The 25,463-nt window shown below is 35.1% G+C and overlaps 3 protein-coding genes across 4 annotated transcripts in view; 1 reads left to right on the forward strand and 2 right to left on the reverse strand.

Moving 5' to 3' along the window:
* The window catches only part of LOC134239164 (uncharacterized), a 164,465-nt gene extending 156,237 nt beyond the window's left edge, over positions 1-8,228 (reverse strand). Inside the window, exons 1-6 of the mRNA XM_062721328.1 lie at positions 8,111-8,228; positions 5,938-6,086; positions 3,999-4,070; positions 3,411-3,518; positions 1,938-2,012; positions 1,505-1,679 (exon numbers count right to left, since the gene is read on the reverse strand). Coding sequence (XP_062577312.1) covers positions 1,505-1,679; positions 1,938-2,012; positions 3,411-3,518; positions 3,999-4,070; positions 5,938-6,086; positions 8,111-8,177 — 646 coding nt within the window. The 5' untranslated portion in view covers positions 8,178-8,228. The remainder of the gene's footprint in view (positions 1-1,504; positions 1,680-1,937; positions 2,013-3,410; positions 3,519-3,998; positions 4,071-5,937; positions 6,087-8,110) is intronic.
* Positions 8,229-8,432: 204 nt separating this feature from the next.
* On the forward strand, positions 8,433-13,134 carry LOC134239123 (serine/threonine-protein kinase RIO3-like). Of its 2 annotated transcripts, XM_062721285.1 has the most exons (11): positions 8,433-8,485; positions 8,631-8,777; positions 9,169-9,338; positions 9,559-9,666; positions 10,133-10,245; positions 10,425-10,568; positions 10,878-11,005; positions 11,305-11,490; positions 11,961-12,120; positions 12,375-12,545; positions 12,716-13,134. In XM_062721285.1, exons 2-11 carry the CDS (start codon positions 8,665-8,667, stop codon positions 13,127-13,129), a joined length of 1,707 nt encoding a protein of 568 aa, XP_062577269.1. In that variant the 5' UTR covers positions 8,433-8,485; positions 8,631-8,664; the 3' UTR covers positions 13,130-13,134. The 2 variants fall into 2 exon arrangements, with proteins under 2 accessions (XP_062577269.1, XP_062577268.1); XM_062721284.1 differs by lacking the exon at positions 8,433-8,485 and having other exon boundaries at positions 8,514-8,777.
* Positions 13,135-16,977: 3,843 nt separating this feature from the next.
* LOC134239127 (cathepsin B-like) lies at positions 16,978-25,072 on the reverse strand. The gene is made up of 9 exons (XM_062721290.1): positions 24,930-25,072; positions 23,930-24,077; positions 21,927-22,145; positions 19,844-19,959; positions 19,447-19,531; positions 18,615-18,762; positions 18,305-18,418; positions 18,008-18,136; positions 16,978-17,264 (listed from the first exon to the last, which is right to left on the reverse strand). Exons 2-9 carry the CDS (start codon positions 24,062-24,064, stop codon positions 17,185-17,187), a joined length of 1,026 nt encoding a protein of 341 aa, XP_062577274.1. The 5' UTR covers positions 24,065-24,077; positions 24,930-25,072; the 3' UTR covers positions 16,978-17,184.
* Between the last annotated feature and the right edge of the window lie 391 nt (positions 25,073-25,463).

Consider the following 25,463-nt stretch of genomic DNA (forward strand, 5'->3'; position numbering starts at 1 on the left):
AAATAGTAAAAACACTACAGTTGTGATCGTGAAAAATTTCCGTATTTTAAATTTTGATACGGTTACGGTTTTACTTTTAGTACACGATCGCGACTTCCTAACTTCACAAGATGGATACCGCATAATGTTAATGGATAATATGTTGAGGAATTATTTAATAGATGAAGCAATGTTGTTTTCCTTTGTCATCAACGGATAATTAATGGAACTTATTTTGTAAGAAAGCTATAGAATAAATATTTTACTGTTTTCTGTGGCATTAATTTTTTTGCGAAAAATAATCAAAAAAGTTACGAAAGTGGCACAAATTTGCTTTGAAAGTGACGTAAATTTTACTGATTTGGAGGCATTTTTCATAAACTTGAGCCTTAAATAGGTCGAATTCTGAATATTGGTCGACCCCAGCGGTTCTGAGAAAAAAGTATCGACCTATATTCCGTAAATTACGGTATTCTGTCACTATTTGTTAGTAACAATAGAGATATTCTGTCACTATTCTTATTAACAATAGAGATATTCTGTCACTATTCTTAGTAACAGTAGAGATATTCTGTCACTATTTGTTAGTAATAATAGAGATATTCTGTTACTATATTTAGTATCAGTAGAGATATTCTGTCACTATTTGTTAGTAACAATAGAGATATTCTGTCACTATTCTTAGTAACAATAGAGATATTCTGTTACTATTCTTAGTAACAGTAGAGATATTCTGTTACTGTTCACTCATCATTAAAGATATTCTGTCACTATTTGTTAGTAACAATAGAGATATTCTGCTACTATTCTTAGTAAAGGTAGAGATATTCTGTCACTATTCTTAGTAACAGTAGAGATATTCTGTTACTGTTTATTCATCATTAAAGATATTCTGTCACTATTTGTTAGTAACAATAGAGATATTCTGTCACTATTCTTAGTAACAATAGCGATGTTCTGTTTACTCATCATTACAGATATTCTGTTACTGTTAACTCACCACTATCCTCCAGCTGTGCCTGTGCCTCACTCAGCTGTTTACATCATTAGAGATATTCTGTTACTGTTAACTCACCACTATCCTCTAGCTGTGCCTGCGCCTCACTCAGCTGTTTACATCATTACAGATATTCTGTTACTGTTAACTCACCACTATCCTCCAGCTGTGCCTGTGCCTCACTCAGCTGTTTACATCATTAGAGATATTCTGTTACTGTTAACTCACCACTATCCTCTAGCTGTGCCTGTGCCTCACTCAGCTGTTTACATCATTAGAGATATTCTGTTACTGTTAACTCACCACTATCCTCTAGCTGTGTCTGCGCCTCACTCAGCTGTTTACATCATTAGAGATATTCTGTTACTGTTAACTCACCACTATCCTCCAGCTGTGCCTGTGCCTCACTCAGCTGTTTACATCATTAGAGATATTCTGTTACTGTTAACTCACCACTATCCTCTAGCTGTGTCTGCGCCTCACTCAGCTGTTTACATCATTAGAGATATTCTGTTACTGTTAACTCACCACTATCCTCTAGCTGTGTCTGCGCCTCACTCAGCTGTTTACATTGAGCGTACAGTAACTTGAACCTCCCCTCTGTTTCTGTCAGCTGATTCAAATGCTGCTCTGTAGACTGGAGATGAAGGTGTAGTTTTCTCTCCTGTTCTGTGACATCCTTCTCCAGTTTGTATTTCACAACCTGAAAAACACTTCCCTACATTGCTCTGTCCAGCTTCCCAGCCTTCAGACATCAACATCATAACCTTAAAGTTACATCATGTAAAATGAATAATAAATCAGCCAAGAATACTTCTAAATGTGTAGAATGATATTGAATATAAAGAAATATTTTACCTATTATTAAATAATTTAAATTAAATATTATCAATCAGAGAGCTTGTTTTTAAAATGGTCTTCATTTTAGTTTGGCTAAGAATGAGCCGGCAGATACTCTCACCTCTAATTTCCGAATTTCATCTTTCAGCAGGCTAATTTCTTTATCTGTGCAATCTTTGAACACCTTGTGTTGTTTCTATTACAGATATATAAAGTTAATAAAGCTCATAATGTTTTTATGCGTTAAAATAAACTTTCATCCAAGAGATATTTCTATCCATACACGAGTCTCTCTACTGGAGATAAAGATCCACATTACTTATAAGTAGGGATGTCAAATCGGTCAATTTTCAATACTCGGTTACTCGGACGTTTTTCCGATCGAGTACCCGGGTACTCGGTAAAAGTGTAAATAAATATGAACAAGTAAATTGAAGACTGTAAAACATTGTAAACTCTTGTAGAAATAAAACCAGATGCACTGATGGACGCTTATCCGTAAATGTATTTCTGTTGTAATAATAATGATGAGTACTTCGTATTAAAATTTAACATACCGGTACCAATTTTTAAATTCAATTCATTTATCAGATAAACACAAGAAATAAAATCATAAGTTGTTCACATTGTTTTTGTTTAAAAAAAAATAATTTGCTCCGTAATTGTAATGTAACTCTTTGTCGCGTTTGACGACCAGGTATCAGTCGTCAGAGCTACGTACAGTATCAACTTGAACTTGATCAACTTCTCCTAACAGAGCGGATACACGATTTTAGTTCACTTGTTCGATCCGAGATTTATATAGTATTACGGGACGGTATTTTGTACATGTAGTTTGATGCAACGATGGACATCAGTTTTTTTAAAGCCTTTGCCTTCAACCAGTTGTATTGGCATGTAATCAAACACAAACATATCAACAATCGCACGTGTAATCAGAGACATATAAAACCATATATATGTCTTGGTGTAATACATTGCTCTTCTCCGAGAATTTACGGCTTCTCTGAGAATTGACAAAATTGTCTATTTTTTTTTAAACATAATGGATCTTAAAACGATGTTCAGTGAAAACAAATAATTAAAGCCAAACAAAAAATAAGGAAGAAGGCAGCCGAAGGTGAGAAAAGCCAGGTACCCCAGGTGCTTGGTCACGATAATTACTGTAATGTATAAACACTGCCACAGGCGATAACGGTCATTTAGAGTCGTAGTAAACCCTAATTACTGTATGTACAAGTGCAATGAGCATTTTACGTTTTTAAACAGATTGTTTAATGCATTAATAAATAAGATTAGAAATATTCCAAAATATACATCCGAGTAACTGAGTACCGATTTTAGTAAAAATACGACATTTCCGAGAGGTTAATGGGTATTGACATCCCTACTTATAAGTAATTACTCTCAGTGAATAGAAGGTGGACAAATTAAAACATTCTAGATCATAATCTGTATATGTGGACAACAATCTGCCACTAATACAAGATGTAAATTATAATAATCATTAGTTTTTTTTTTTTTTAAATCTATAGTTTATTATTGTGACATTCTCTGTGAGATGTTTTACTAAGGGTGACACTTTATATCAGACCAGCTGTTCCTCGGCCCTGGACAGCTTCTCCTCACACTTCCTGTCCGCCTCCTGTAACTGTTTCCTATACTGCTTGGTTGCCTCTGTCAACTTCTGAGATTCTGACTCCTAAACCATTGCATCAAAAGCATGTCATTTACAAGGTAAGGCCAAAATAAAATTATAGTTTGTTTGGAATTGCCTCCCGCCTCATTGAAATGCCCCCTCCTGAAAAAAATTTATTGACCAAAAGTAGGAAGATTTTTTTTTTATTTAATCATTTTTTTTTACCCATTACATGTATCACATGCACCATACAAAACACTGAAATATAGTGTCAGATCTATGTAGAATTAGGTTCTTTTTGTTGATGGTAGATACTTTTTTTAAAAGTCAGAAAATGACTGTTTACTGAGAGTTTTATCAAAAATTTAGAATTTATCTTCAATAAAAATAAAAAACAATTCCCCTGCCTCCTGTGTCTGAAACCCTTCAGGCGGCAATTCTAAACAAACAATTTTTTAAAGATGGCCTAAGGGAAGCAACTCTTTATTTGAAATTCAAATGATAGTGTCAAAAATATTCTCAGATGAAAACTGTTACACTTACACATTTTCTAATTAGTTGATATTTCTCTTGATCAGCCCTTTTTATTCTCTCTTCATTGTCTTTGTCATTCATCTGTTGAAAGTAATAAAATAAAACAATATCGATGAGATCACAGACAGAGCTAAATAAATCCTTTTCTCTATTCTATTTTTTTCTAAATATATGTATGTGCACCAAGGATGTCAAAGTCTGAAATAATTATACAGGAAACCTATCTTTATATACCGTATAAGTGGAAATTTTAGCGAGACGCAAATTTAGCGATTTCTCCTTAACAAGAAGCCCATGGGCCACATCGCTCACCTGAGCACTGTGGCTAGGAAAAGTAGAAATTGGTTTATTATTGAAAAGTTTAAATCCAAAAGCAGTCCCATGACCAATCATGGATTTGCTATTCTTGAGAAGATGATTTTTGACGAATTTTCCTACATATTTCTATGTAAAACATTGGTCAGCCATTTTGGCCCCGCCCTACCCCTGGGGGTCATGATTTGAACAAACTTGAATCTACACTACCTGGAGATGCTTCCATATAAATATGATGAAATATGGCTTTGTCATTCTTGAGAAGAAGATTTTTAAAGAATTTTCCTATATATTTCTATGTAAAATTTTGGTCGGCCATTTTGGCCCTGCCCTACCCCCGGGGGTCATGATTTGAACAAACTTGAATCTACACTACCTGAGGATGCTTCCATATAAATATTATGAATTATGGCTTTGTCATTCTTGAGAGGAAGACTTTTAAAGATTTTCCTATATATTTCTATGTAAAACTTTGGTCGGCCATTTTGGCCCCGCCCTACCCCCGGGGGTCATGATTTAAACAACTTGAATCTACACTATCTGGGAATGCTTCCATATAAATATGATGAAATATGGCTTTGTCATTCTTGAGAAGAAGATTTTTAAAGAATTTTCCTATATATTTCTATGTAAAATTTTGGTCGGCCATTTTGGCCCCGCCCTACCCCCGGGGGTCATGATTTGAACAAACTTGAATCTACACTACCTGGGGATGCTTCCATATAAATATGATGAAATATGGCTTTGTCATTCTTGAGAAGAAGATTTTTAAAGAATTTTCCTATATATTTCTATGTAAAATTTTGGTCAGCCATTTTGGCCCCGCCCTACCCCCGGGGGTCATGATTTGAACAAACTTGAATCTACACTACCTGGGGATGCTTCCATATAAATATGATGAAATATGGCTTTGTCATTCTTGAGAAGAAGATTTTTAAAGAATTTTCCTATATATTTCTATGTAAAACTTTGGTCGGCAATTTTGGCCCCGCCCTACCCCCGGGGGTTTTAGCGAGAAGTAATTTTAGCGATTTTAAAATGCTCACTTAAGAAGCTAGTACAAATAACACGCAATTCATTTTTAGCGATATTCAATTTTAGCGATCTCAACAGCCTCGCTAATAATGCCAAAATTAAATCCTCGCTAAAATTTTTACTTATACGGTATGACATCAAACGGGCAAAGCAACACAAAATGACTTTAATACACAAGATGTTTTATAACTTGTATCAGCCTTTCTTGTAAAGATCTAAAAAGCCTATAGTCAGGGGTGTAGACATCAGGGTTCAACTGTTAACCCACATACTGTGGTTTCGTCAAAATTCGTTGAGCACCAATTTTTGAGGAATTCGTTGTTAAGCAGATCCACAAAATTAAATGTTCTTTGAATTGAACACAATAAATATGTTATTCATTGGTATAGACGATGCTTTTGTTCACAAAATTATGTATCCTCGAAAACGTCTGTTTTACAAAATCCACGAAAATTGATGAAACCACAGTATGTAGGCACTGGTCATGAAATATTTATAGGACAAAAAGTTTTCTCAAGTAAACTTTCCAAAACCAAGAAAGACATTCACAGCAAGTTAATATGAAATGGAGAAAATTGAAACTAAATTCAATTCTTGCCCTCCTTAATTTCAGTTCCTCCAAGATTTCTACCAAACCATTCCTCAGTCGTAGACATTCTACTGCACTCATGTAATCCTCTGGATTTTTCTCAGTAAGTCTTGTCATGTGTTTCTTATCTATATGTGATGTATCTTCATCCTTACATCCTGAAAAAAAAACCATCAAAGTTTTTAGTACCAGCAATTAACAGTGCTTCAGTACACAAGAGGCCCATGGGCCACATCGCTCACCTGAGCACTGTGGCTAAGAAAAAGTAGGAATTAGTTTATTATTGAAAAGTTTAATCCAAAAGTAGTCCCATGACCAATCATGGCTTTTCTATTCTCGAGAAGATGATTTTTAAAGAATTTTCCTATATATTTCTGTGTAAAACTTTGGTCAGCCATTGTGGCCCAACCCTACCCCCCGGGGTCATGATTTGAACAAACTTGAATCTACACTACCTGAGGATGCTTCCATATAAAATATGATCAATTATGGCTTTGCCATTCTTGAGAAGAAGATTTTTAAAGAATTTTCCTATTTATTTCTATGTAAAACTTTGGTCGGCCATTTTGGCCCCGCCCTACCCCCGGGGGTCATGATTTGAACAAACTTGAATCTACACTACCTGAGGATGCTTCCATAAATATATGATCAATCATGGCTTTGCTAATCTTGAGAAGAAGATTTTTAAAGAATTTTCCTATATATTTCTATGTAAAACTTTAGTCGGCCATTGTGGCCCCGCCCTACCCCCGGGGGTCATGATTTGAACAAACTTGAATCTACACTACCTGAGGATGCTTCCATTTAAAATGATCAATTATGGTTTTGCTAATCTTGGGAAGAAGGTTTTTAAAGAATGTTCCTATATATTCTATTTAAAACTTTGGTCGGCCATTGTGCCCCGCCCTACCCCCGGGGGCCATGATTTGAACAAAATTGAATCTACACTATCCGAGGATGCTTCCACAAAAATATGATCAATTATGGCTTTGCTAATCTTGAGAAGAAGGTTTTTAAAGAATTTTCCTATATATATTTCTACAGCTGTATGCAAAACTTTGGTCGGCCATTGTGGCCCCGCCCTTCCCCCGGGGGTCATGATTTGAACAAACTTGAATCTACACTACCTGAGGATGCTTCCATATAAATATGATCAATTATGGCTTTGCTATTCTTGAGAAGAAGATTTTTTAAGAATTTTCCTATATATTTCTATGCAAAACTTTGGTCGGCCATTGTGGCCCCGCCCTTCCTCCGGGGGTCATGATTTGAACAAACTTGAATCTACACTACGTGAGGATGTTTTCCCATAAGTTTCATCTTTCCTGGCACAGTGGTTCTTGAGAAGAAGATTTTTAAAGTATACCACCAAATTTTCATTAATTCCCGATTATCTCCCCTTGAATGAGGGCTTGGCCCTTCATTTGAACAAACTTGAATCCCCTTCACCCAAGGATGCTTTGTGGCAAGTTTGGATGAAATTGGCCCAGCGGTTCTTGAGAAGAAGTCGAAAATGTGAAAAGTTTACAGACAGACAGAAGAACAGACAGACAGACGGACAGACGGACGCCGGACAAAATGTGATCAGAAAAGCTCACTTGAGCCTTCGGCTCAGGTGAGCTAATAATTGATCAAATACAGTACTGCATTTTGAAATTTTGGATCAGCAACTCCAAAATCTTATGTTAGTCTGGAATTAGTTTGTGATTTTTGCGAGAAAGCTACAAAAGTAAAAAAAAAAAACTTTAACAGTATCCTGCTATGACCTTGACCTTATGAGTGAGAGCCTGGGTTTAGACCCTTTTTCTTCTTCTGTTGAACAGCAAAACTCCAGAATGCTGAAGATTACCCCCACTTTTGGCAAATGGTGTAATGATGAAAGGACTCTTTTTGGAGTTGAACTTGAACCATTACCTATGGAAACTCTTTGGGTCATGAAAAACCAGTTGGAGCTAACAGTTTAGAAAGCATGCCCGTGATTAAACATCTGATATGATCTTGACCTCCAACTTATTTTACATAAAACTTAATTTAGGGTCATCCGATTGCACACTTTTTAGTTTTTACCAATCTAGACATAAAAAATCAAAGTTAAAACAAAAGCCTATTCTTGTAATGTCTGACTTAGTAATATAATCAAATATTTATCATCCTGTAGTCACTTTGGAGTAAAACTTCATACCCGTTGTGGTCTTCATCATGTTGATGTTTTCTCTCATTTTATCCCCATCATAGGATGCGTTATCCATAGTAAGACTTGAAGAAAAAGGTGTGATTAACTCTTCTCATCTGAAATCAAAATCTTTATACAATACATCTCAACAATGAAGTATCGCCTGGTGTGAATTTGACATTTCCCGCGTATATATTTAAATGATATCGTACTTAGAATAATTCGAACAGAGAAGAAATTATGTGCGAGTTAACAAAGATCTGTCAAATAAATTAATTTCCGGTTTTGTTCTGGATATTGCACAACAAGGTAGTAACACGTAAATTACAATTTTAGATAATGACATCTAAATTTATTTCTGTTGTGAAATTGCTTATATATACTGTAAGCTAAAAAGGATAATATTATTCAAGTATTTCAAGTAAAATATTGAGAAAGATTCATTAATATTCGGTTCATTATTTAGCATAAGTTATCAAATGGAAAGTTGTGAATTTCAAAGACCACACATTCAATTGTCTGTTTCTAGAGGAAATAAAATAAATACAGAATTCAGAACAAGTATGTCTACGCCGTGGGGTAAAATACAGGCAGCACCTGTTATGCCATGTTCTCTACAAGATGTAATGAGTGAACAGCTGGCTCTTGATCTTCAGAAAAAGGAGGAAGAAAACAGGTGAGAATATCATGATTACATCAATACATGTGCACTGGTTACAGTGGAAATCAAAGCAGAAGGTTTTAATGGCTACAATTACTTGTATGAGTATTAGACTAGAGTAAGTTTGAGAATGTTCTATTGTTAAAATGGTAATTAAATGCAATCTGAACTCAATTTAACGATAAAATGCATTCTGTGTATTGACAATATAGCAAAGCAAACTAAAAGAAACACACACACAAAAAAATCAAAGAATATTTTTAAAATCACAGAAGAAAAGGAATGTTTTTAAATTGATTCAGAAAAATAACACAAACATTGTTGATTTCCTTTGAAAACTATAGAGTCAGGTACATGCATAAACACTGTTTATTTATCATTAAAACAAGGGTACCATCTTTTACAGTGTAAAGGTTGAAGAGACAAGGACCTTCCAGGAGATACTAGCAGCAGCCAGCGAGGACCCGGAAACAACAGACGACTTTCTGCTGGCTCAGATGTTACAACAGGAATACGACAGAGAGCATGATCAGGCACTCAAAATAGAGGAAAAAAAGTTCAACGGAAATAACAAAGGTTTGTGTTTTGAGTATTTTTTTAGAGTACACTACAGTATGTGTCAGAATTTATGATTTATAAAGAGCTAGATGACATGGTATGTGTTTTTTTTTAATTGTCATGTGTGGAAAGTGCATCTGATCTTAATCTTATGTATCAATATTTGTGGTTGTGATAAAGTTTTCCTAATTTTATTGTCAGTGATATTTGTGGTTGTGATGAAGTATTCCTATTTCAGTGTCGATTTCCTTTGAGAACTACAGAGTGGTACATCCAGCGTACAGAGATGAAGAGGATGAGGAGGAAATAGACCCAGATGAAATCGAGTACAGGAAAACTCAATGGGGTATTTGATTTGTCTACTTTTAAAAAATCAACCTTTAGGCATAGGTTAATTACCTCTTTTTAATTACTAATTAATTAATAAGGAAATTATCACTTGAAGCATGGGATATTTTAAATTTCCTAACTGAAGTACTTTTATAAACATATGTCAGATGTTCATGTCTTTGCAATCCTGACAAGCAAAGTAGTACTGTATACAGGGAAATTTTCGCCCCCGTTTTATTTTCGCCCCTTTTGCTCTCTTCTGATTGGGCGAATTTAAAACGGTGCGAATTCAAATAACACTGCATTATTTCTTAAACAAAACTATGAGTGGGCAAATTTAAAATGGGACAGAATTGTTCGCAAGTGCAAAAGGGCGAAAATAACACGGGGCGAAAATAATCCTGTATACAGTAGTCATTATCAGATAATACATGTAGTAGGAAGCATTCTTCTTTTATTAAAATTTAAAATATCTTTTTCAGATAGCCCAAGTCCCAAGTTCAACAAATCTGGAGTAATTGGCAAAGGCAAGAATATAACTACCAAACATGATGCTGAGATCTGTGGGAGAAGAAATGCATCTAGGTTAATGGATGTAAGTAGGTCAAAGGTCAAAGTTTGTGAGTCAAGTTAAAAAGGTACCCATCACATTTATATGAGAGAAGACCTCCTTCCCCCAAACAAACAAACAAAGCAAAATCCCACACCTTTTATTGTAAATATATGCATACTTGGTGAAGTAAAAATCAATTAATCTGTCATCTGCTTTCTTAGCTTCCACCAGAGTTTCAGTCTGGTGATGGAGAAGGGATAGACATGAAGCTCCCCAATAAAGTATACAACAAACTAAAGCTACACTCACTGGCTGAAAACAAGAGAAGTCAGAGACTGCATGAGAAAAAGGAGTTTTCTACCTCTGTAAGTCTTAATAAACTGTAATTTTTTTTTCTGTCAAAGATTAATGTTTGATCTGTCAGTTTACTGGATGAGCCATACCTCGATTGAATTATTTTCTTTGTGTATAGCAACACTGCAAAGATAAAACAAACACTTTTATTAATGAATCAGATAAAATGAACACATGAACTTAAAAATTGGGGAGAAATTCCTCAAAATTTATAGATACAAGTATTAAAAGGAACTTCCTTATATTTTAGAATTCATTGATATGATATGATGTGTTTTTTAATTGGCAAACATGGTAAATGAACCTGACTTTATTAACAGGAACAAGTGTTAGATCCTCGTACCAAACTGCTGCTGTATAAGATGGTGAACAATGGGACCATGGAGTCTGTAGGGGGGAGCATCAGCTCCGGGAAGGAGTCCGTCGTGTATCACGCATACGGGGGAAGGTAAAAACTTTGGAGCTATGATATCTTACTCGTTATATAGGTGTCGGGTAGTTCATTGCCTTTATCATACAAAGTGCTAGTAAGATCATGGAACTTTCAATTCTTCATTTTGATCTATTGATGGCTTTTATTCTTATATATGTACAGTTATTGTTACTCTGTTTGAACAAAGGAGGAATTTGTCTGATTATGTTACTTTTAAAGAATTAACCTCAAAAACTCAATTGTTGTAGCTTGCATTAGTCATATACATATATTGTGTAAATTAATGTGCTTATAATTACTTGCTACTGTTTCAGCAAAGAGGGGGTTTTGCTGTCAACTGAGTGTGCAGTTAAGATCTACAAGACAACACTAAATGAATTTAAGAACAGGGGAGCATATGTGGATGGGGATCACAGGTTTTCTAGGGACGACTTCAAGAAAAACAACCCAAGGAAAGTGATTCGAATCTGGGGGGAGAAAGAGACAGCTAATCTCAACAGGTGAGTGAAAACTACTGGAAACCAACATTTATACAGCAAAACTCGTTCAGTACAAACACAGATATTGCAAATTTATGGATATAGTGAAGTCATTTTGGATCCTCAGCTATATAAATTGAATGAATTTCTTACACGGTTATAACAAATTTCAGATATATCAAAGTAATTTCCTAGGTCCCAGTGACTTCATTATAGCCGAGTTTTACTGTAATCATTTGTAAAAAAAAATTCTTTGTAAATCTATGAAGAATGATTCCTAGGTGGATGAGATTAGTAATCATGATAGCTATCAAACTGAAAATCACAAATTAAAGTTATAATAAATTGTTTACAGTATTAGATTCATATATAGGAAGCAAGAGTGTTTGATTAATAACTTGAAAAATTCAAAGCATTTAAATACAATATTTAAGTACAAATTCTGTGTTTTTATATACATTTGTACTCATTGTAAGCCTCTTCCTTTATAGAATGAAGAAGTTTGGGATCCCTTGCCCCGCTGTACAAGTTCTCAATAAACACATCTTGGTGATGAGTTTTATAGGCGAGGACCAGTGCCCCGCCCCCAAACTGAAGGACGCCCAGCTCTCCGTGGAGGATTATGAGGACGCTTATGAACAGGTTATAAAGGTGAGCTTCTCCAGGTATCCATGATTCTCAATCAAATTTTTAACTTTTTGTATGGGTAACTTTACAAAAAGAAATATGGGGAGCAGATCAGTTATACTTTAGATAGTAAAAATTAAGTCACCAGAATCTCCTAACATCTTACATGTGTGCTTTATTTTCAAGGTCACTGCCAATACTGATACAATGTCAATTTAAGCATGGGTAGCTGATTTACACTATCAGCTTTGTTTCTAACATTCTTTTTCTATCTTCAGATAATGGATACAATGCAGAATAAATGTGCCTTGGTTCATGGGGACTTGAGTGAATACAACCTGCTCTGGTACCAAGATAAAGTGTGGGTGATCGATGTCAGCCAAGCGGTAGAACTCACTCACCCCAAGGCCATGGAGTTCTTGTTTCGAGACTGCACAAACGTTTGCAAGGTACGCATAGCTGAATTGATCCCAGGATTTCTGAGCATTATTATTAATTCATCCTGATGCGATCATCTATGTAATTTATACACGTACTAGACTTGAGCAATTTAACTCTGATTAAATCTGTCAAAACTTTAAATTTCAATTTTTTCAAAGTGCTACTGTCTATTTTTTAGTTCTTCAAGAAGGCAGGAGTGCATAATGTTAAAGAGGCAGAGAAACTGTTCAATCAGATCACCAGACTAAATATCAAAGGGAAGGGCGCGGAGTTTGCCGCCCAGGTCCAGCGATACGACAAGGAGAGAAGCGCGGAGTTACTGGCTCATCAGATTTCTATGAAGGAGTACGCGTTTGATTATTACTTTGAGAAGTCGCAGCAGGACCGGCTAGAGGAGGCCGGGGAGGATGAGGGGGAGGTGTTAGAGGACAGGAACGACCCGTTTGAGTATTTTTACGAGAAATCTTTACAGGACAAAGCTGATGAGGCAGGAGGGCAGGATTCAGAGGAGGAGGAGGAGGACGATGAGGAAGTAGAGGAGGAACTTAGGAATGCAGATGAAGAAAAAATGGATAAATTAAAACTTGGATAGGGATAGGGAGGGTTAATGGGGGGGAGGGGGGTATAATACTGCCAAAATGTACGTGTGTAATAGTGTTTTCCTAGAGTAATGGAAATCTTACCATTGTTAGGGAGGGGGGATTACTGCAATAACAAACATGTGTATAAGTGTTTTGGTTGAGTGGGAGAAGATGGTCATCATTTTTGATCAGGTCCCTGTTGAAATGGCTAAAGCTTAAGAATTATCTTTAATTTAAATCAAAAGTATGTAGTTAAATGTGTAACTGTGAAGAAGTGTGAAAATTGAAATGTCTGCATGAAAATGATTTTTGTTGTTGTACATGTTTTTCATTCTTTGTATGAATTAATTGTTTTGATTATTTATTACTTTACCTTTTTACATAAATGTTTTATTAGCTTTATAATGATATTTTGACTTTTTGCATAATCTTGAACTGTTTTTTCATCTTTAAATAAAAAAAATTGAAGTAGAGATGGCAATTTCTTAATGGCTAACTGAAATAGTGTAAATCAGCCACAACATAGGTAATCAGTCGCAACAAAGGTAATCAAGATGAAAAGATATAATTTATATTATCTGTAAATTTGGGTCATGGCGACTTTATACAAGGTTTATCAAGTTCAAATAGGTTATCATTTAGAATGGGAAATCTTGTGACACAATACCATATTTGATCATTTATTATGTCTTGAAAAAGAGAGTGGCTATCCGTTGTGAAAACAGTCATATGTCTGCTTGAATAATTGCCCTCTTGATTATAAGCCCTTTGAAATATGGCTGAAATATTGCTGAATTGGCATTAAACAACAATCAGTCCTGAATAAATGTGTAAAAGAGACCTAAATAAATTCAATGAATGCATATTAATGACATTTCTCAGATGTGATTTGCCAGTTGTAAATCACTCAGTCATGAAAAATGATAAGCAGGACTCAAGTTTTCCTCTCATAAACATTCTGAAGTCTTGTCTTTTTTTGGTCATATATATTGACATATATATCCACGAGCAGGAGTTGAAAATCTGGTGAATAGTTCATGCCTGCATAGCATAGCAAAAATTTAAATCTTTGTTTTTATTTAGGAAATAATTGATTGTTTTTATGTGATCAAGCAATTAGCTAGTGTGATAATTCATTTGCATCAATTCTGAAGGTGTTCGTTATAAAAGATGTAAAATGTCAACCAGGATTACCTATTCAATAAATGTTACCAAATAAATGTCTCCATGCAATTATGTTTTGATTTGAAGGATAAAGCTCTGTAAAATCTTATGTCCTCGAGTGAGTGTACATGCATTTAACTTGATCAGTGTCTAAATTAATCTCTAAGAAATTAACTTCTCTAGGTTTGATTTTAATCAAGTGTGAGTTTCATCAAGTACTTGTATCAACCCTTTTTTTTATCAGAGTAATGGCCCTTTATGATGAGATAAATTTTTTTTTCAAACTGGGTCTATTACTTGGTCTTTGATTAAGATTTTGGATAATTATGGGTTGATATAGTACTGTGACAAATATTTAGTATATTATGTATGAAAGGTGTTGTGCATATCAAACAATGATCAATTATACATGTATGAGAGTCATATTATTTACTCTTTTGTGTCGAAGACTCCAAGAGCTAATGCTATGGTCATTTTTGCAGTGTATTTACAGTAATCTTTCTGGAATATATTGGCCATATCTGAAGAATCTCTTGTGTCACAAGGGTAAGCCTTAGCCGAAAGACTTTCAGTTTCTTTAAAATTAATAAAACTGAAAGTAAAGATGTGGTCTTTAACAAAGAGAGATTGTTAGGAATATTGTAAAATGAGTGGTTGCTAAAAAGTCTTCTTCCCAAGAATAAGCAGAAGGATCACCAAACTTACACCTATGAATGAAAATATGTTGTAGATTAAAAATTATGAAGATGTGTTGCCAATTAAAAATTCAAGGCACCAGCTGGGAAAAGACATGGTGATTGGTCTAAGGATAACGTCAAAGTTGACCAAAAATTATGTTCTTTTAAAACTAATATATTTTTTCCACTATAAGGACTACATAGAATCATCACATTTTTGCAGTTGATGTACCGTATAATCCCTATTAAGGCGCTTAGATAATTGCGAAAAAGGGGCGGTTATTTTGGTATTCACTTCGTAATATTTAACATCAAATTTTAACTTCAAAAAATATTTTGAACAAAAAATAAATTCAAAAATCTCTAAAATAATGTCTAACTTTACTTTAAGTGAAAATAATCCACCCAGATCATGCTAAATGAATCATTTTCCACCAGGAAATTGGATAATAAAGAAGCTTCATTTTCATTTTCTTCAAATTTTGGCAGACATTTGATACAATTCTAGATAATATTAATCACTGTATAGGGGGCCCTTATTTCCTTACAATTGAAAAAGACCTAAGGGGGCGCTTATAGGGGCAGGGGCGGTTAATAGGGATTATACGGTATCTTACAATTTCATGTCAGCTAGGCTGGCTCAAATGTTGATCACAGTGTCCTACATTTTTAATTTTTTGATTTTGGTTTATATTTCTGAATCCTATAATCATCAAAATTTGTGTCATTTTATGCATCATGGGATGATTATTTTGCCCTCAAGAGATGAAATCATTAGAATTCTTATTACTGAGCAGTACATGGACAAGGACTTAGTAGTGATAAGCATTCCATGGAGAAACATGAATGTATTCCAGAAGATCAAATATCCTTCTTATTACTGGTTAATTTCTTTCCAATGAAAAAAACATACACAGTGATAAATTTTAATACTTGTTTTCTTCGCCCTCCTCAAACACCTTAAGGTAGGATTCTTCTCATATTTCTAATATTTAAAAATTAATGAAATTTTCACAGAATCAAGAAGACAATATCAGTTAGTGATAATATCAGTGAAATTAAATTTGACCGTTTTATATTAGAGGCAAGGTCAGGTCAAGGTCATTATCTTTTTCCTTGACATATAAGAATAAAAAAAATAACTTGCCAATCAAGTGATACCTACTTCTATTTCAAAAGTTCAATGATTGTTCTTTTTGCATAAAAACATATTACTATATCGGGTCTTTAGCATGATATTACCAAATTTACATAAATAATTTAACTTAACTGGATATTGGCTAATCCGAATTTTCTCTGTTTTCCTTAATTTTTTAGGATATATTAGTTATTTTCATACGCTTCCTATATTTAACTTTTTCTTATTTTTACATATAATAAAGTAGTCTTATAAATGTACAAAATGATACAAAAACAATAAGTTTTGATCGTTTACTAAGAGAGAAAAAATACTTTTTATGGATTTTTGGCTCAAATCTGCACTTTGATAGGAAGCGTTTAAAAGCTTACAAAGTTCTAGTTTGTTTGAAAAATCACATTTATTTGATATATTTTGAAAGTTTAGTCCCTCATTATTAATTTAACTTACATTTGAAAATTTCTCCAAGTCTTCGATTGTGTAAAAATTATAACTAAATTCATTGCTCTAATATAATTTTGAGAGGCAGAAAAGAAGATATTTTTCATACACCACCATTCCGCCAAAAATGTAGTCCCTGCAAGTTTTCAAAGGCAGTTTACCATTTCTATTTAAAGTTGTACAATTGTGATGAGGAAAGAAAAATATGGTCTTTTAAATTCCTTACACCTCAATATATAAGATATATAAGCATATATATACTCTGAATGCTTCATCTAGTCAGAAACCAGAGAAGAATCCTACCTTAAGATTAATTCCATGCTTAAGACAGCTTCATTACAACAAGTTATCAACTTACTAAGGATTATGAACCCAGTACGCCTTTTATATACATGTACATATATCATTTACTTTCCAAAACAACAACAATATCATAACAATCTTTTTGTTATTTTTATTTCTTTGTATCAAATCTCATTTGTACAAATGTATATAATTGTAAAGAAAAAACTGCTTGAAAATAACAAAATTATTGAGCACCATTTATAAAATAAAATATCACTTCAATCATTATTTATGTAATGTCAGTTTTGTAATCTCATGTGACTGAGTACTGGAATGTTTAAGTGAGTTCTGTGAGTTTGAGTTACTGAAGTTTTGGTTCTCCTGCACTGATCTGAGACTCAATACCACACTCATCTCTGCCTCGCAAGATCTTGAAAAATCCTGAAAACAGAACAAATATATTAACTTCAATCCTAGAATACTATAATTAGTTGCATAAAGCAGTTTACAATGTCAAGCTTAATGTAGAGAGAGCTTTTCCCGACAATAAAATACTGGTAATACACTTCCATAAATAATGACAGAACAAATTATTTCAGGTATATGTAACTTTATCTGGATCCCCCCAATCATGCAATGACCCATGTTTCAGGTATTTGTGATCTTACCTTGACCTCTTCAATCACTGACCTTGACTATCATATGTATTTATGATCTTATCTTGATCTCCTAAGTTAGTAGCCTTGACCTTTTTCATGTATTAAAGACCTTACCTTGATCCCCCAGTCATGACATTGACCTATTATATGTTTTTATGAACCTAACCTTGACCTCACCAGTCAATGACCTTGATCTCTTTTATGTATCTGTGACCTTAATATAGATCCTGATCGCTCCATGACCTTGCATCTGTGACCTTACTTTGATTCAACCAGTCAGTGGCCTTGACCTATTTCATGTAACTGTGACCTTACCTTGATCTCTCCAGTCAGTGGCCTTGACCTATTTCATGTAACTGTGACTTTACCTTGATCTCTCCAGCAATGGCCTTGACCTGTTTCATGTATCTGTGACCTTACCTTGATCTCTCCAGACAGTGACATTGACCTATTTCATATATCTGTGACCTTATCTTGATCTCTCCAGTCAGTGACCTTGACCTATTCATGTATCTGTGACCTTACCTTGATCTCCCCAGTCAGGGTTCCAAGAGTTGGCAACCAGCCAATAATCATCTCCGTTCTCAGTTCCCCATCCAAGAATCTTAATGGCGTGTCCTCCCAGAGGTTGACCAGTCGTGTGCTTATAAACACCTACAGAATAAAACAGGATCGAATCAATATTAACACAAAGAGCAAAACAAGCAGATGTGCCATAAATATTTATCTGTATTGTGCTTTAAATTTGATAATTTCATATGAATTTATGATGTTAATGATAACCTAAGAAGCATAAAAGCACAATGGTACAATAAAACGCACCAGATTTGTATTGTGGGAAATCAGCATAGACTGTGAAAGCGCCCTCTACTGGACCATTTGTCATGATCTCAGTCTGAATTTTCTCTACACCATGTACGCTGTAAGCAGACATTCCTACAAAACAAGAGAAGTATTTTTTTTTTAAGACAAATAAAATAACCTATTACAAAATCAAATGCATTGCTACCAACTATCAATTAAATGTCAAAAACGCTACAAAATGTTTCTCTAACAGAATACATTAAGCTTTGTTGATTTCTTTTGTCTATCATGAATGGAATACCGACATTGGTAATTGTGTAAGCCTTACCATAGTGTTTATCCTTAGCATAAGTGACATTGTAGCCAGCTTCACATTTCTTCTCACAGCGTGGTGTGGGGCCAATCTTTTTGGAGCAGGGCTGGAGTTTACCCACCACATGGTGGTCACAGGCCTTGATTGTGTACGGTAGGCATCCCTATTACAAAGGTATAATCATTATCAATTTCAACCATTTATAAAAAATATTTTCTATATATTTACCCAAATTAGATAGAATTTATGCATAACTGGTGTCAGTTGTTGTTTATTCGTATGAGATTTATTTGAGTGCATGCTTATCTCATGCGAGTTGTTTGTTATTTATATGAGATCTGTCAGTCTGAAGGTTTATCTGGTGTGTGTCACAGATGCCTGTCAAATGGATGGTGTACCCCCATCACCCCCACCCCACCCCCTTCCCAGCTTCTGGAAATTTTTATTAGACACAAAACTTATAAAAAATACCTGATTTTCTAGTTATTTTCCACTTTTGTTAAGATTTAGAGATTGGCCCTGTACCATATATAAAAATATTGGCCCTGTACTATATATAAAAATAGTATTTTTATATATAGTACAGGGCCAATCTCTAAATCTTAACAAAAGTGGAAACTGATATCAGATATCCAAATATAAGAATAATAGACTGAGAAATGTATTTTTGATAAGTTTGTGTCTAATAAACATTTTTAGAAGTGGGGAGAGGGGGGGGGGTCACACCAACCATTGACAGGTGTCTGAGGTGTGAGTTAGTGAGTAGTTACCTGGTGTGAGTTGTTTGTTATCTATATGAGAACTGTTGGTCTGAAGGTTTACCTGGCGTGTGTTAGTGAGTGCTTACCTGGTGAGAGTTGTATTGCCCACCAGTTACTAGACCATCTCTTTCATAATAACTCCAGGCAGCTGATGGGAAACCTCCCTCACAACTGAAAGTGAAACATTAATTAGAATTTGATAAAACATTGGAGAATCATTAATGCAAGGGGGAATTTATCATATGCTTACATAACAATTAATTTTTATAAATGCTCACTATAAACTTTACTTCATTACCATTATTTTACAAAATACCACTCCAAAAATTTTACCCATGCCCAAGGACAAGTACATTATCATACATATATTCAATTGTCCTCAGTTGATTTTCACTCATCCACTACTAGTTAACGAGTGTTTTATTTCTGATCCACAATGAGTGCAAGAGGGTATTTTTCTCACCCTGATACAAATCAACTTACCCATTTCCACAAGTCCTGCAGCATGCTGTCAGATCTTCAGCTGAAATGTGAGCATTAGATTTTCCCTGAGACTTGATGCAGATACGATCAGACATGGCTTCAACAGCACCAAAAGCCTGAAATGAAGAAAAAGTAATTAAGCTCATTTTACATATTGAAATATGAAATAAATACAAGAGGCCCATGGGCCACATCGCTCACCTGAGTACTGTAGCTTAGAAAAAGTAGAAATTGGTTTATTATTGAAAAGTTAAAATCCAAAAGTAATCCCATGATCAATCATGGATTTGCTATTCTTCAAAGAATTTTCCCATATATTTCTATGTAAAACTTTGGTCGGCCATTTTGGCCCCGCCCTACCCCCTGGGGTCATGATTTGAACAAATTTGAATCTACACTACCTGAGGATGCTTCCATATAAATTTGATGAAATATGGCTCTGTCATTCTTGAGAAGAAGATGTTTAAAGAATTTTCCTATATATTTTTATGTAAAACTTTGGTCGGCCATTTTGGCCCCGCCCTACCCCCGGGGGTCATGATTTGAATAAACTTGAATCTTCACTACCTAAGGATGCTTCCATATAAATTTGATGAATTATGGCTCTGTCATTCTTGAGAAGAAAATTTTTAAAGAATTTTCCTATATATTTCTATGTAAAACTTTGGTCGGCCATTTTGGCCCCGCCCTACCCATGGGGGTCATGATTTGAACAAACTTGAATCTACACTACCTGAGGATGTTACCCCATAAGTTTCATCTTTCCTGGCACAGTGGTTCTTGAGAAGAAGATTTTTAAAGAATTTTCCAATATATTTCTATGTAAAACTTTGGTCGGCCATTTTGGCCCCACCCTACCCCCGGGGGTCATGATTTGAACAAACTTGAATCTACACTACCTGAGGATGTTACCCCATAAGTTTCATCTTTCCTGGCACAGTGGTTCTTGAGAAGAAGATTTTTAAAACATGCCACCAAATTTTCATTAATTCCCGATTATCTCCCCTTGAATGAGGGCATGGCCCTTCATTTGAACAAACTTGAATCCCCTTCACCCAAGGATGCTTTGTGGCAAGTTTGGTTGAAATTGGCCCAGTGGTTCTTGAGAAGAAGTCGAAAATGTGAAAAGTTTACAGACAGACAGACAGACGGACAGACGGACGCCGGACAAAATGTGATCAGAAAAGCTCACTTGAGCCTTCGGCTCAGGTGAGCTAAAAAACTTCAACTTACTCAAGAAATGGCTAAAAAGATTGAAACATAATGTTGCTGTTGAAGACCTTGACTTATTAAATTTTCTACAGATTATTTTTTGCTTGACAGTTATGATAACCTCATTCCATCTACTCTGGTGGAGGCAATTAAGATTAACCATCCACCAAACACATGATTCCCAGTCCCTCAATTTCACTGTCCACCCTATATATCTACCCCCTTCCCATCCCTGGTTTCATCAGCAAGATCCTCTAGCTCCATGGTCTTTGACCTCCTTCATTAGCCACAATCCCTACCCTCCCTTACCTGGGACTTACCACAAGCTCCTTGATAAATTACCACCTTCAGTTTTAATATCAAAACCACCCCACCTCACCCTCCCTACCCCAGCACTTACCCAGCAAGATCCACAGGCTCCTTGGTCCCTGACCTCCTTTAGTTTCACTACCCATGGCCCCTCTCCCTCCCTGCCCCAGTATTTACCTTGGTCCCTGACCTCCTTCCATTACAGTCCCCACCCTCCCTACCCCAATACTTACCCAGCATGACCCCAGGCTCCTTGGTCCCTGACCTCCTTTAGTTTAAGAAGTATTTTATTCATAATATAAAAAGAAGTGTACAATATGAATATGGACTGAACAGCAGGCCTAGGGCCTCTATTAGTTCTCTCCATTGACCTCCTTTAGTTGCACTAACCGTGGTCCCTATCCCTCCCTACCCCAGCACTTACCCAGCAAGACCCAAAGGCTCCTTGGTCCCTGACCTCCTCCAGTCCCCACCCTTCCTCTCCCTCCCTACCCCAGTATTTACCCCTGACCTCCTTCAATTTCATCCCCGCCTACTTCTCCTTCCCTTCCCTAATACTTACCCAGCAAGACCCACAGGCTCCTTGGTCCCTGACCTCCTTCAAGGTGGGGCAGTTGGTCCACTGAGTTCGGGCATCGAAGGTGTCTGGGATATCTTTTCTTGCCTCCATCTTCTTCTCTGGGAGTCTCAGTTCTGGGGGTGTGTTTAGGTAGGTCCCACACATCATCTTCACATGGGCAAGTCTGTCTTCTTTGGCAATGTGGTCAAAGTTCTGCCCTGCCTATTGTGATACAGCTTTGTATTACTAAATATGTTACACAATATTTATTATATTTAAACAAAGTGTATTTTTTTTTCACTTTGTAATCTTATACATTTACAGAATCAGTCTAGTTAGTAGATTATGCCAGGGCATCAAGGCGAGTTGGAAATGTGGGATAATTTGCATAAATTATCCCATGTAAATGTCTGGTTGTTCTTCCAAGGAAGTTTGAAATCAATGCTTAAGTCTTCGTGAGCAAAAAAATGTTCATCTTTGGAATGGTGATTTCAAATAGACTAAAGTAACCATGTAATAACTTAAAAGTGATGACAACTAAATTAACATTTCAAAATTATGTGGCTGTCTTTGTGTTTGATGTCAATGGACAGGGACTATTGAAATTGCATGGGAGACCTCAAATAATTTAAATCTATTAATAATAATATTAGTCTACAATTTTAAAATCTAAATTTACAATTTTATTTCACCATGAAATGGAAATAAGGAATCACTGTCCAGTTAGTAGAGTATGCCAAGGACATCAACGTGGGACAATTTATGCATAACAGGCTTCCTTAAATATCCTAAATGATACCAAAGATATCACTGATACCATTATTAACATATCCTGTACAGTGTACATTCTGTATAATCACACAAAACAAACATTTTTTTTATTTATCTGTCTGAAAACACTTTTTAAACTAGAGGTACTGTGAGCAATGAGCTCATTAAATGATACCCCCCACCTCCCATATGAATATAATGGGAGTGTTCATGATTTGTTGTGGGAAACCCAAAATTGTGTCAGATCAAAAAGTAAATAAGAGGTGCACAATGGCAATATGTAATAAAAATTATGTGAATTAAAGTTTCATCAAATTTCATTCAGTGGTATGAGAGGAGTTGCAGATAAGAGATGGGTACTCCAAAGCATAACAGACAGATGGATGGACGTACATAACGATTACTATATACCCTCCTGCTTTTCAAGCAGGGGATATAAAAATTCAGTTATTCCCAATCTAAAGACCCCCCTTCCCCCAACAACACTATAACAATATCCCTTATGATCTGAGAATTTCCATGCATGACAAAGATTTCCTAGATGCTTAAAAACATTTCCTTATACACTAGTGATAATTCCTAATTATATGTGCTATATTTACATCCTTATTTCTCAATCAAGCTTATAACTTCCTTCAAGTGTTTACTTGAAATTGATACACCTGTCTGATAAAAAACAACTCAACTGCCTTTTAAGTCAGAATTTCCCTAACAACTACATGTTCTCTTTTTCAAAAACGTTCTATAAGCATTTCTTAGATGATTCATTTCCTGTGGAATTTTTAAGACAATCAAAAGGTTTGATATCTTAAGGCTGCTGTATCAATTAGAAAATATATTACCCAGTATCATAATTTACATTGTAATGTTTATAATTCTTATAGAGCAAATCTAACATGTAATAGCTAGAAACAGAATGCTCCATGTAAGTTAATTTGTATACTGCAATATATTAAGGAAAATAATTATTGTTGAAACCAAAGGGATTTAAATCTAATCTATCACAGTTCACTGGAAATCCCCTCAAATCTGAGGAAGTATGGTAATCAAATAAAAAAAAAATATTTCCACAACAATATGTAGAAGTTCTGGCTTTACGTGACCATAGATATCAGCCTAGATAGGTCAGTGTTGGAGCACCTGACTAGTAATGCAGGGGTCTCAGGTTTGATTCTCAGTGCAGCCATGTTTTTTTCATGCATTTTTCCTTTCCTACAACATTATATAACCCCTACCTTCCATGATGTGTTCAGTTTGTTGATAAACCAAATCATCTCATCTGAGAGGGGCTCAAAGATGTCACGATCTCTGAACTCCACGAGGGCACTCATGGCACCCGCCACAAGCAGGGACAGGACAAGCACCTTCATGGTCACTCAGGGGCTGAACAGAACAGAATAAAAAATTAATATACAGGAATAGCAATTTTTAAAATATTTCAAACCAAAACTGACACTTTCCAAAACATAGAAACACATTAAATAATTAATATAAACCCAATCTAGTGATGCATTTGCCTTCAATTATGAAAACAAATAGGCCTACTTATTATAGGCCTAGTGGAAATTTATTGCTTTAAAAATAAATTTACTTTTGGTCACATTTGTCCAATCTAAATTGTTCATAATTATTAAGGGGGACAAAACAAACAAATCAAAATGACAGGTACACAGGTATGTATTCAGATTCCCTCCACACCTGTGGTTCATTTCATCCCAACATGTTACTGAAAGATCTATAGGCACATTGAACTTCACTCATACCAATTAATTTACAATGTAAATTCACTTAGGGGCCTAACTGCTGCTAAACTTTAGATACAACAGTGATTTCTCAATATCAGTGATGATATACAATATAAAATCTTTTAAAAATACTTCTTGATTACTATGGATTCAATTGTATCATGCATTGTATCAAGAGACTCTCAACAACTAGTACAATAACTATTTCATGATAACTATTTCAAAATTCTCGGATATCTCAAAAGTTTTGTCCTGTTGTCCAGTTCAAGATAACAGAGTTTATGACTGATATACATGTAGATCATTAATTCACTGTAATTAGGATAGCACTACAGCCATAAAGAGCTCAAATTATGGAATAGCAAACAGTGACAAAACTTAGCTGGGACAACGCAGTAGGCCTAGTAATTTGAGTAAACATTGTTACTGAACATGTAGCGAAATTAATCAAAATAAAACATTGATAATAGTAAAAACATTTATACTATACCTATTAATCTGTAGAACAACAAAATCAGAGTGTCAGTTTTAATCAGATGTCTGGTGTTATAGCTATGCCGTTAATTTTATCACCGCATCACGGGTTTTACGAAACGTTGAGTCATGTGGTAGTCATGTGACTAATGATAGCTCAAAAATAGAACAACGAGACGGCCAACTGGGGGCGGATCCAAATAAGTCATGAATATCTGATCCAACAATTAGAAAAGGTTTTCTGCTCAAAGATCTGTGCACAACAGTCAACTGAATAATAACACAATCTAATCTGGAGATCTTTTTAAAACAAATTATTTTGTATACTCTCAGTCTCTCCCACTTTCCGATGTTTCTGTCATGATAGTTAACGTTAAACTCTGGCAAATTCTTGCTTTCACATGTTTAAGAAAAAGAAATACTGAAGCGTAGGAGAAACCAGGAGTCTCTGTCGAGACTGTAGCTTAAGAGAAAAGAAGAGAAAAGTAGCAGTTGGGGCAAAAAACTTAACAAAAGCAATGGATAGAATAATGATCATTGATAAAGTCTT

Source organism: Saccostrea cucullata, unplaced genomic scaffold, assembly GCF_032062105.1.
Source record: "Saccostrea cucullata isolate Sc308-1 unplaced genomic scaffold, CSIRO_AGI_Scuc_v1 ctg457, whole genome shotgun sequence".
Classification (NCBI taxonomy): domain Eukaryota; kingdom Metazoa; phylum Mollusca; class Bivalvia; order Ostreida; family Ostreidae; genus Saccostrea; species Saccostrea cuccullata.

What these genes read in the sequence shown, in the direction of transcription:
- LOC134239123 (XM_062721284.1), top strand. Translation starts at nt 8,581, where the DNA reads ATGGAAAGTTGTGAATTTCAAAGACCACACATTCAATTGTCTGTTTCT. An exon ending in ATGCATCTAGGTTAATGGAT is followed by an intron (nt 10,246 to 10,424) that starts GTAAGTAGGTCA and finishes CTGCTTTCTTAG; the next exon opens with CTTCCACCAGAGTTTCAGTC. An exon ending in GAGACAGCTAATCTCAACAG is followed by an intron (nt 11,491 to 11,960) that starts GTGAGTGAAAAC and finishes CTTCCTTTATAG; the next exon opens with AATGAAGAAGTTTGGGATCC.
- LOC134239127 (XM_062721290.1), bottom strand. Translation starts at nt 24,064, where the DNA reads ATGAAGGTGCTTGTCCTGTCCCTGCTTGTGGCGGGTGCCATGAGTGCC. An exon ending in GAGCCTGTGGGTCTTGCTGG is followed by an intron (nt 19,960 to 21,926) that starts GTAAGTATTAGG and finishes TCTTCATTTCAG; the next exon opens with GCTTTTGGTGCTGTTGAAGC. An exon ending in CCCTGACTGGGGAGATCAAG is followed by an intron (nt 17,265 to 18,007) that starts GTAAGGTCACAG and finishes TTCTGTTTTCAG; the next exon opens with GATTTTTCAAGATCTTGCGA.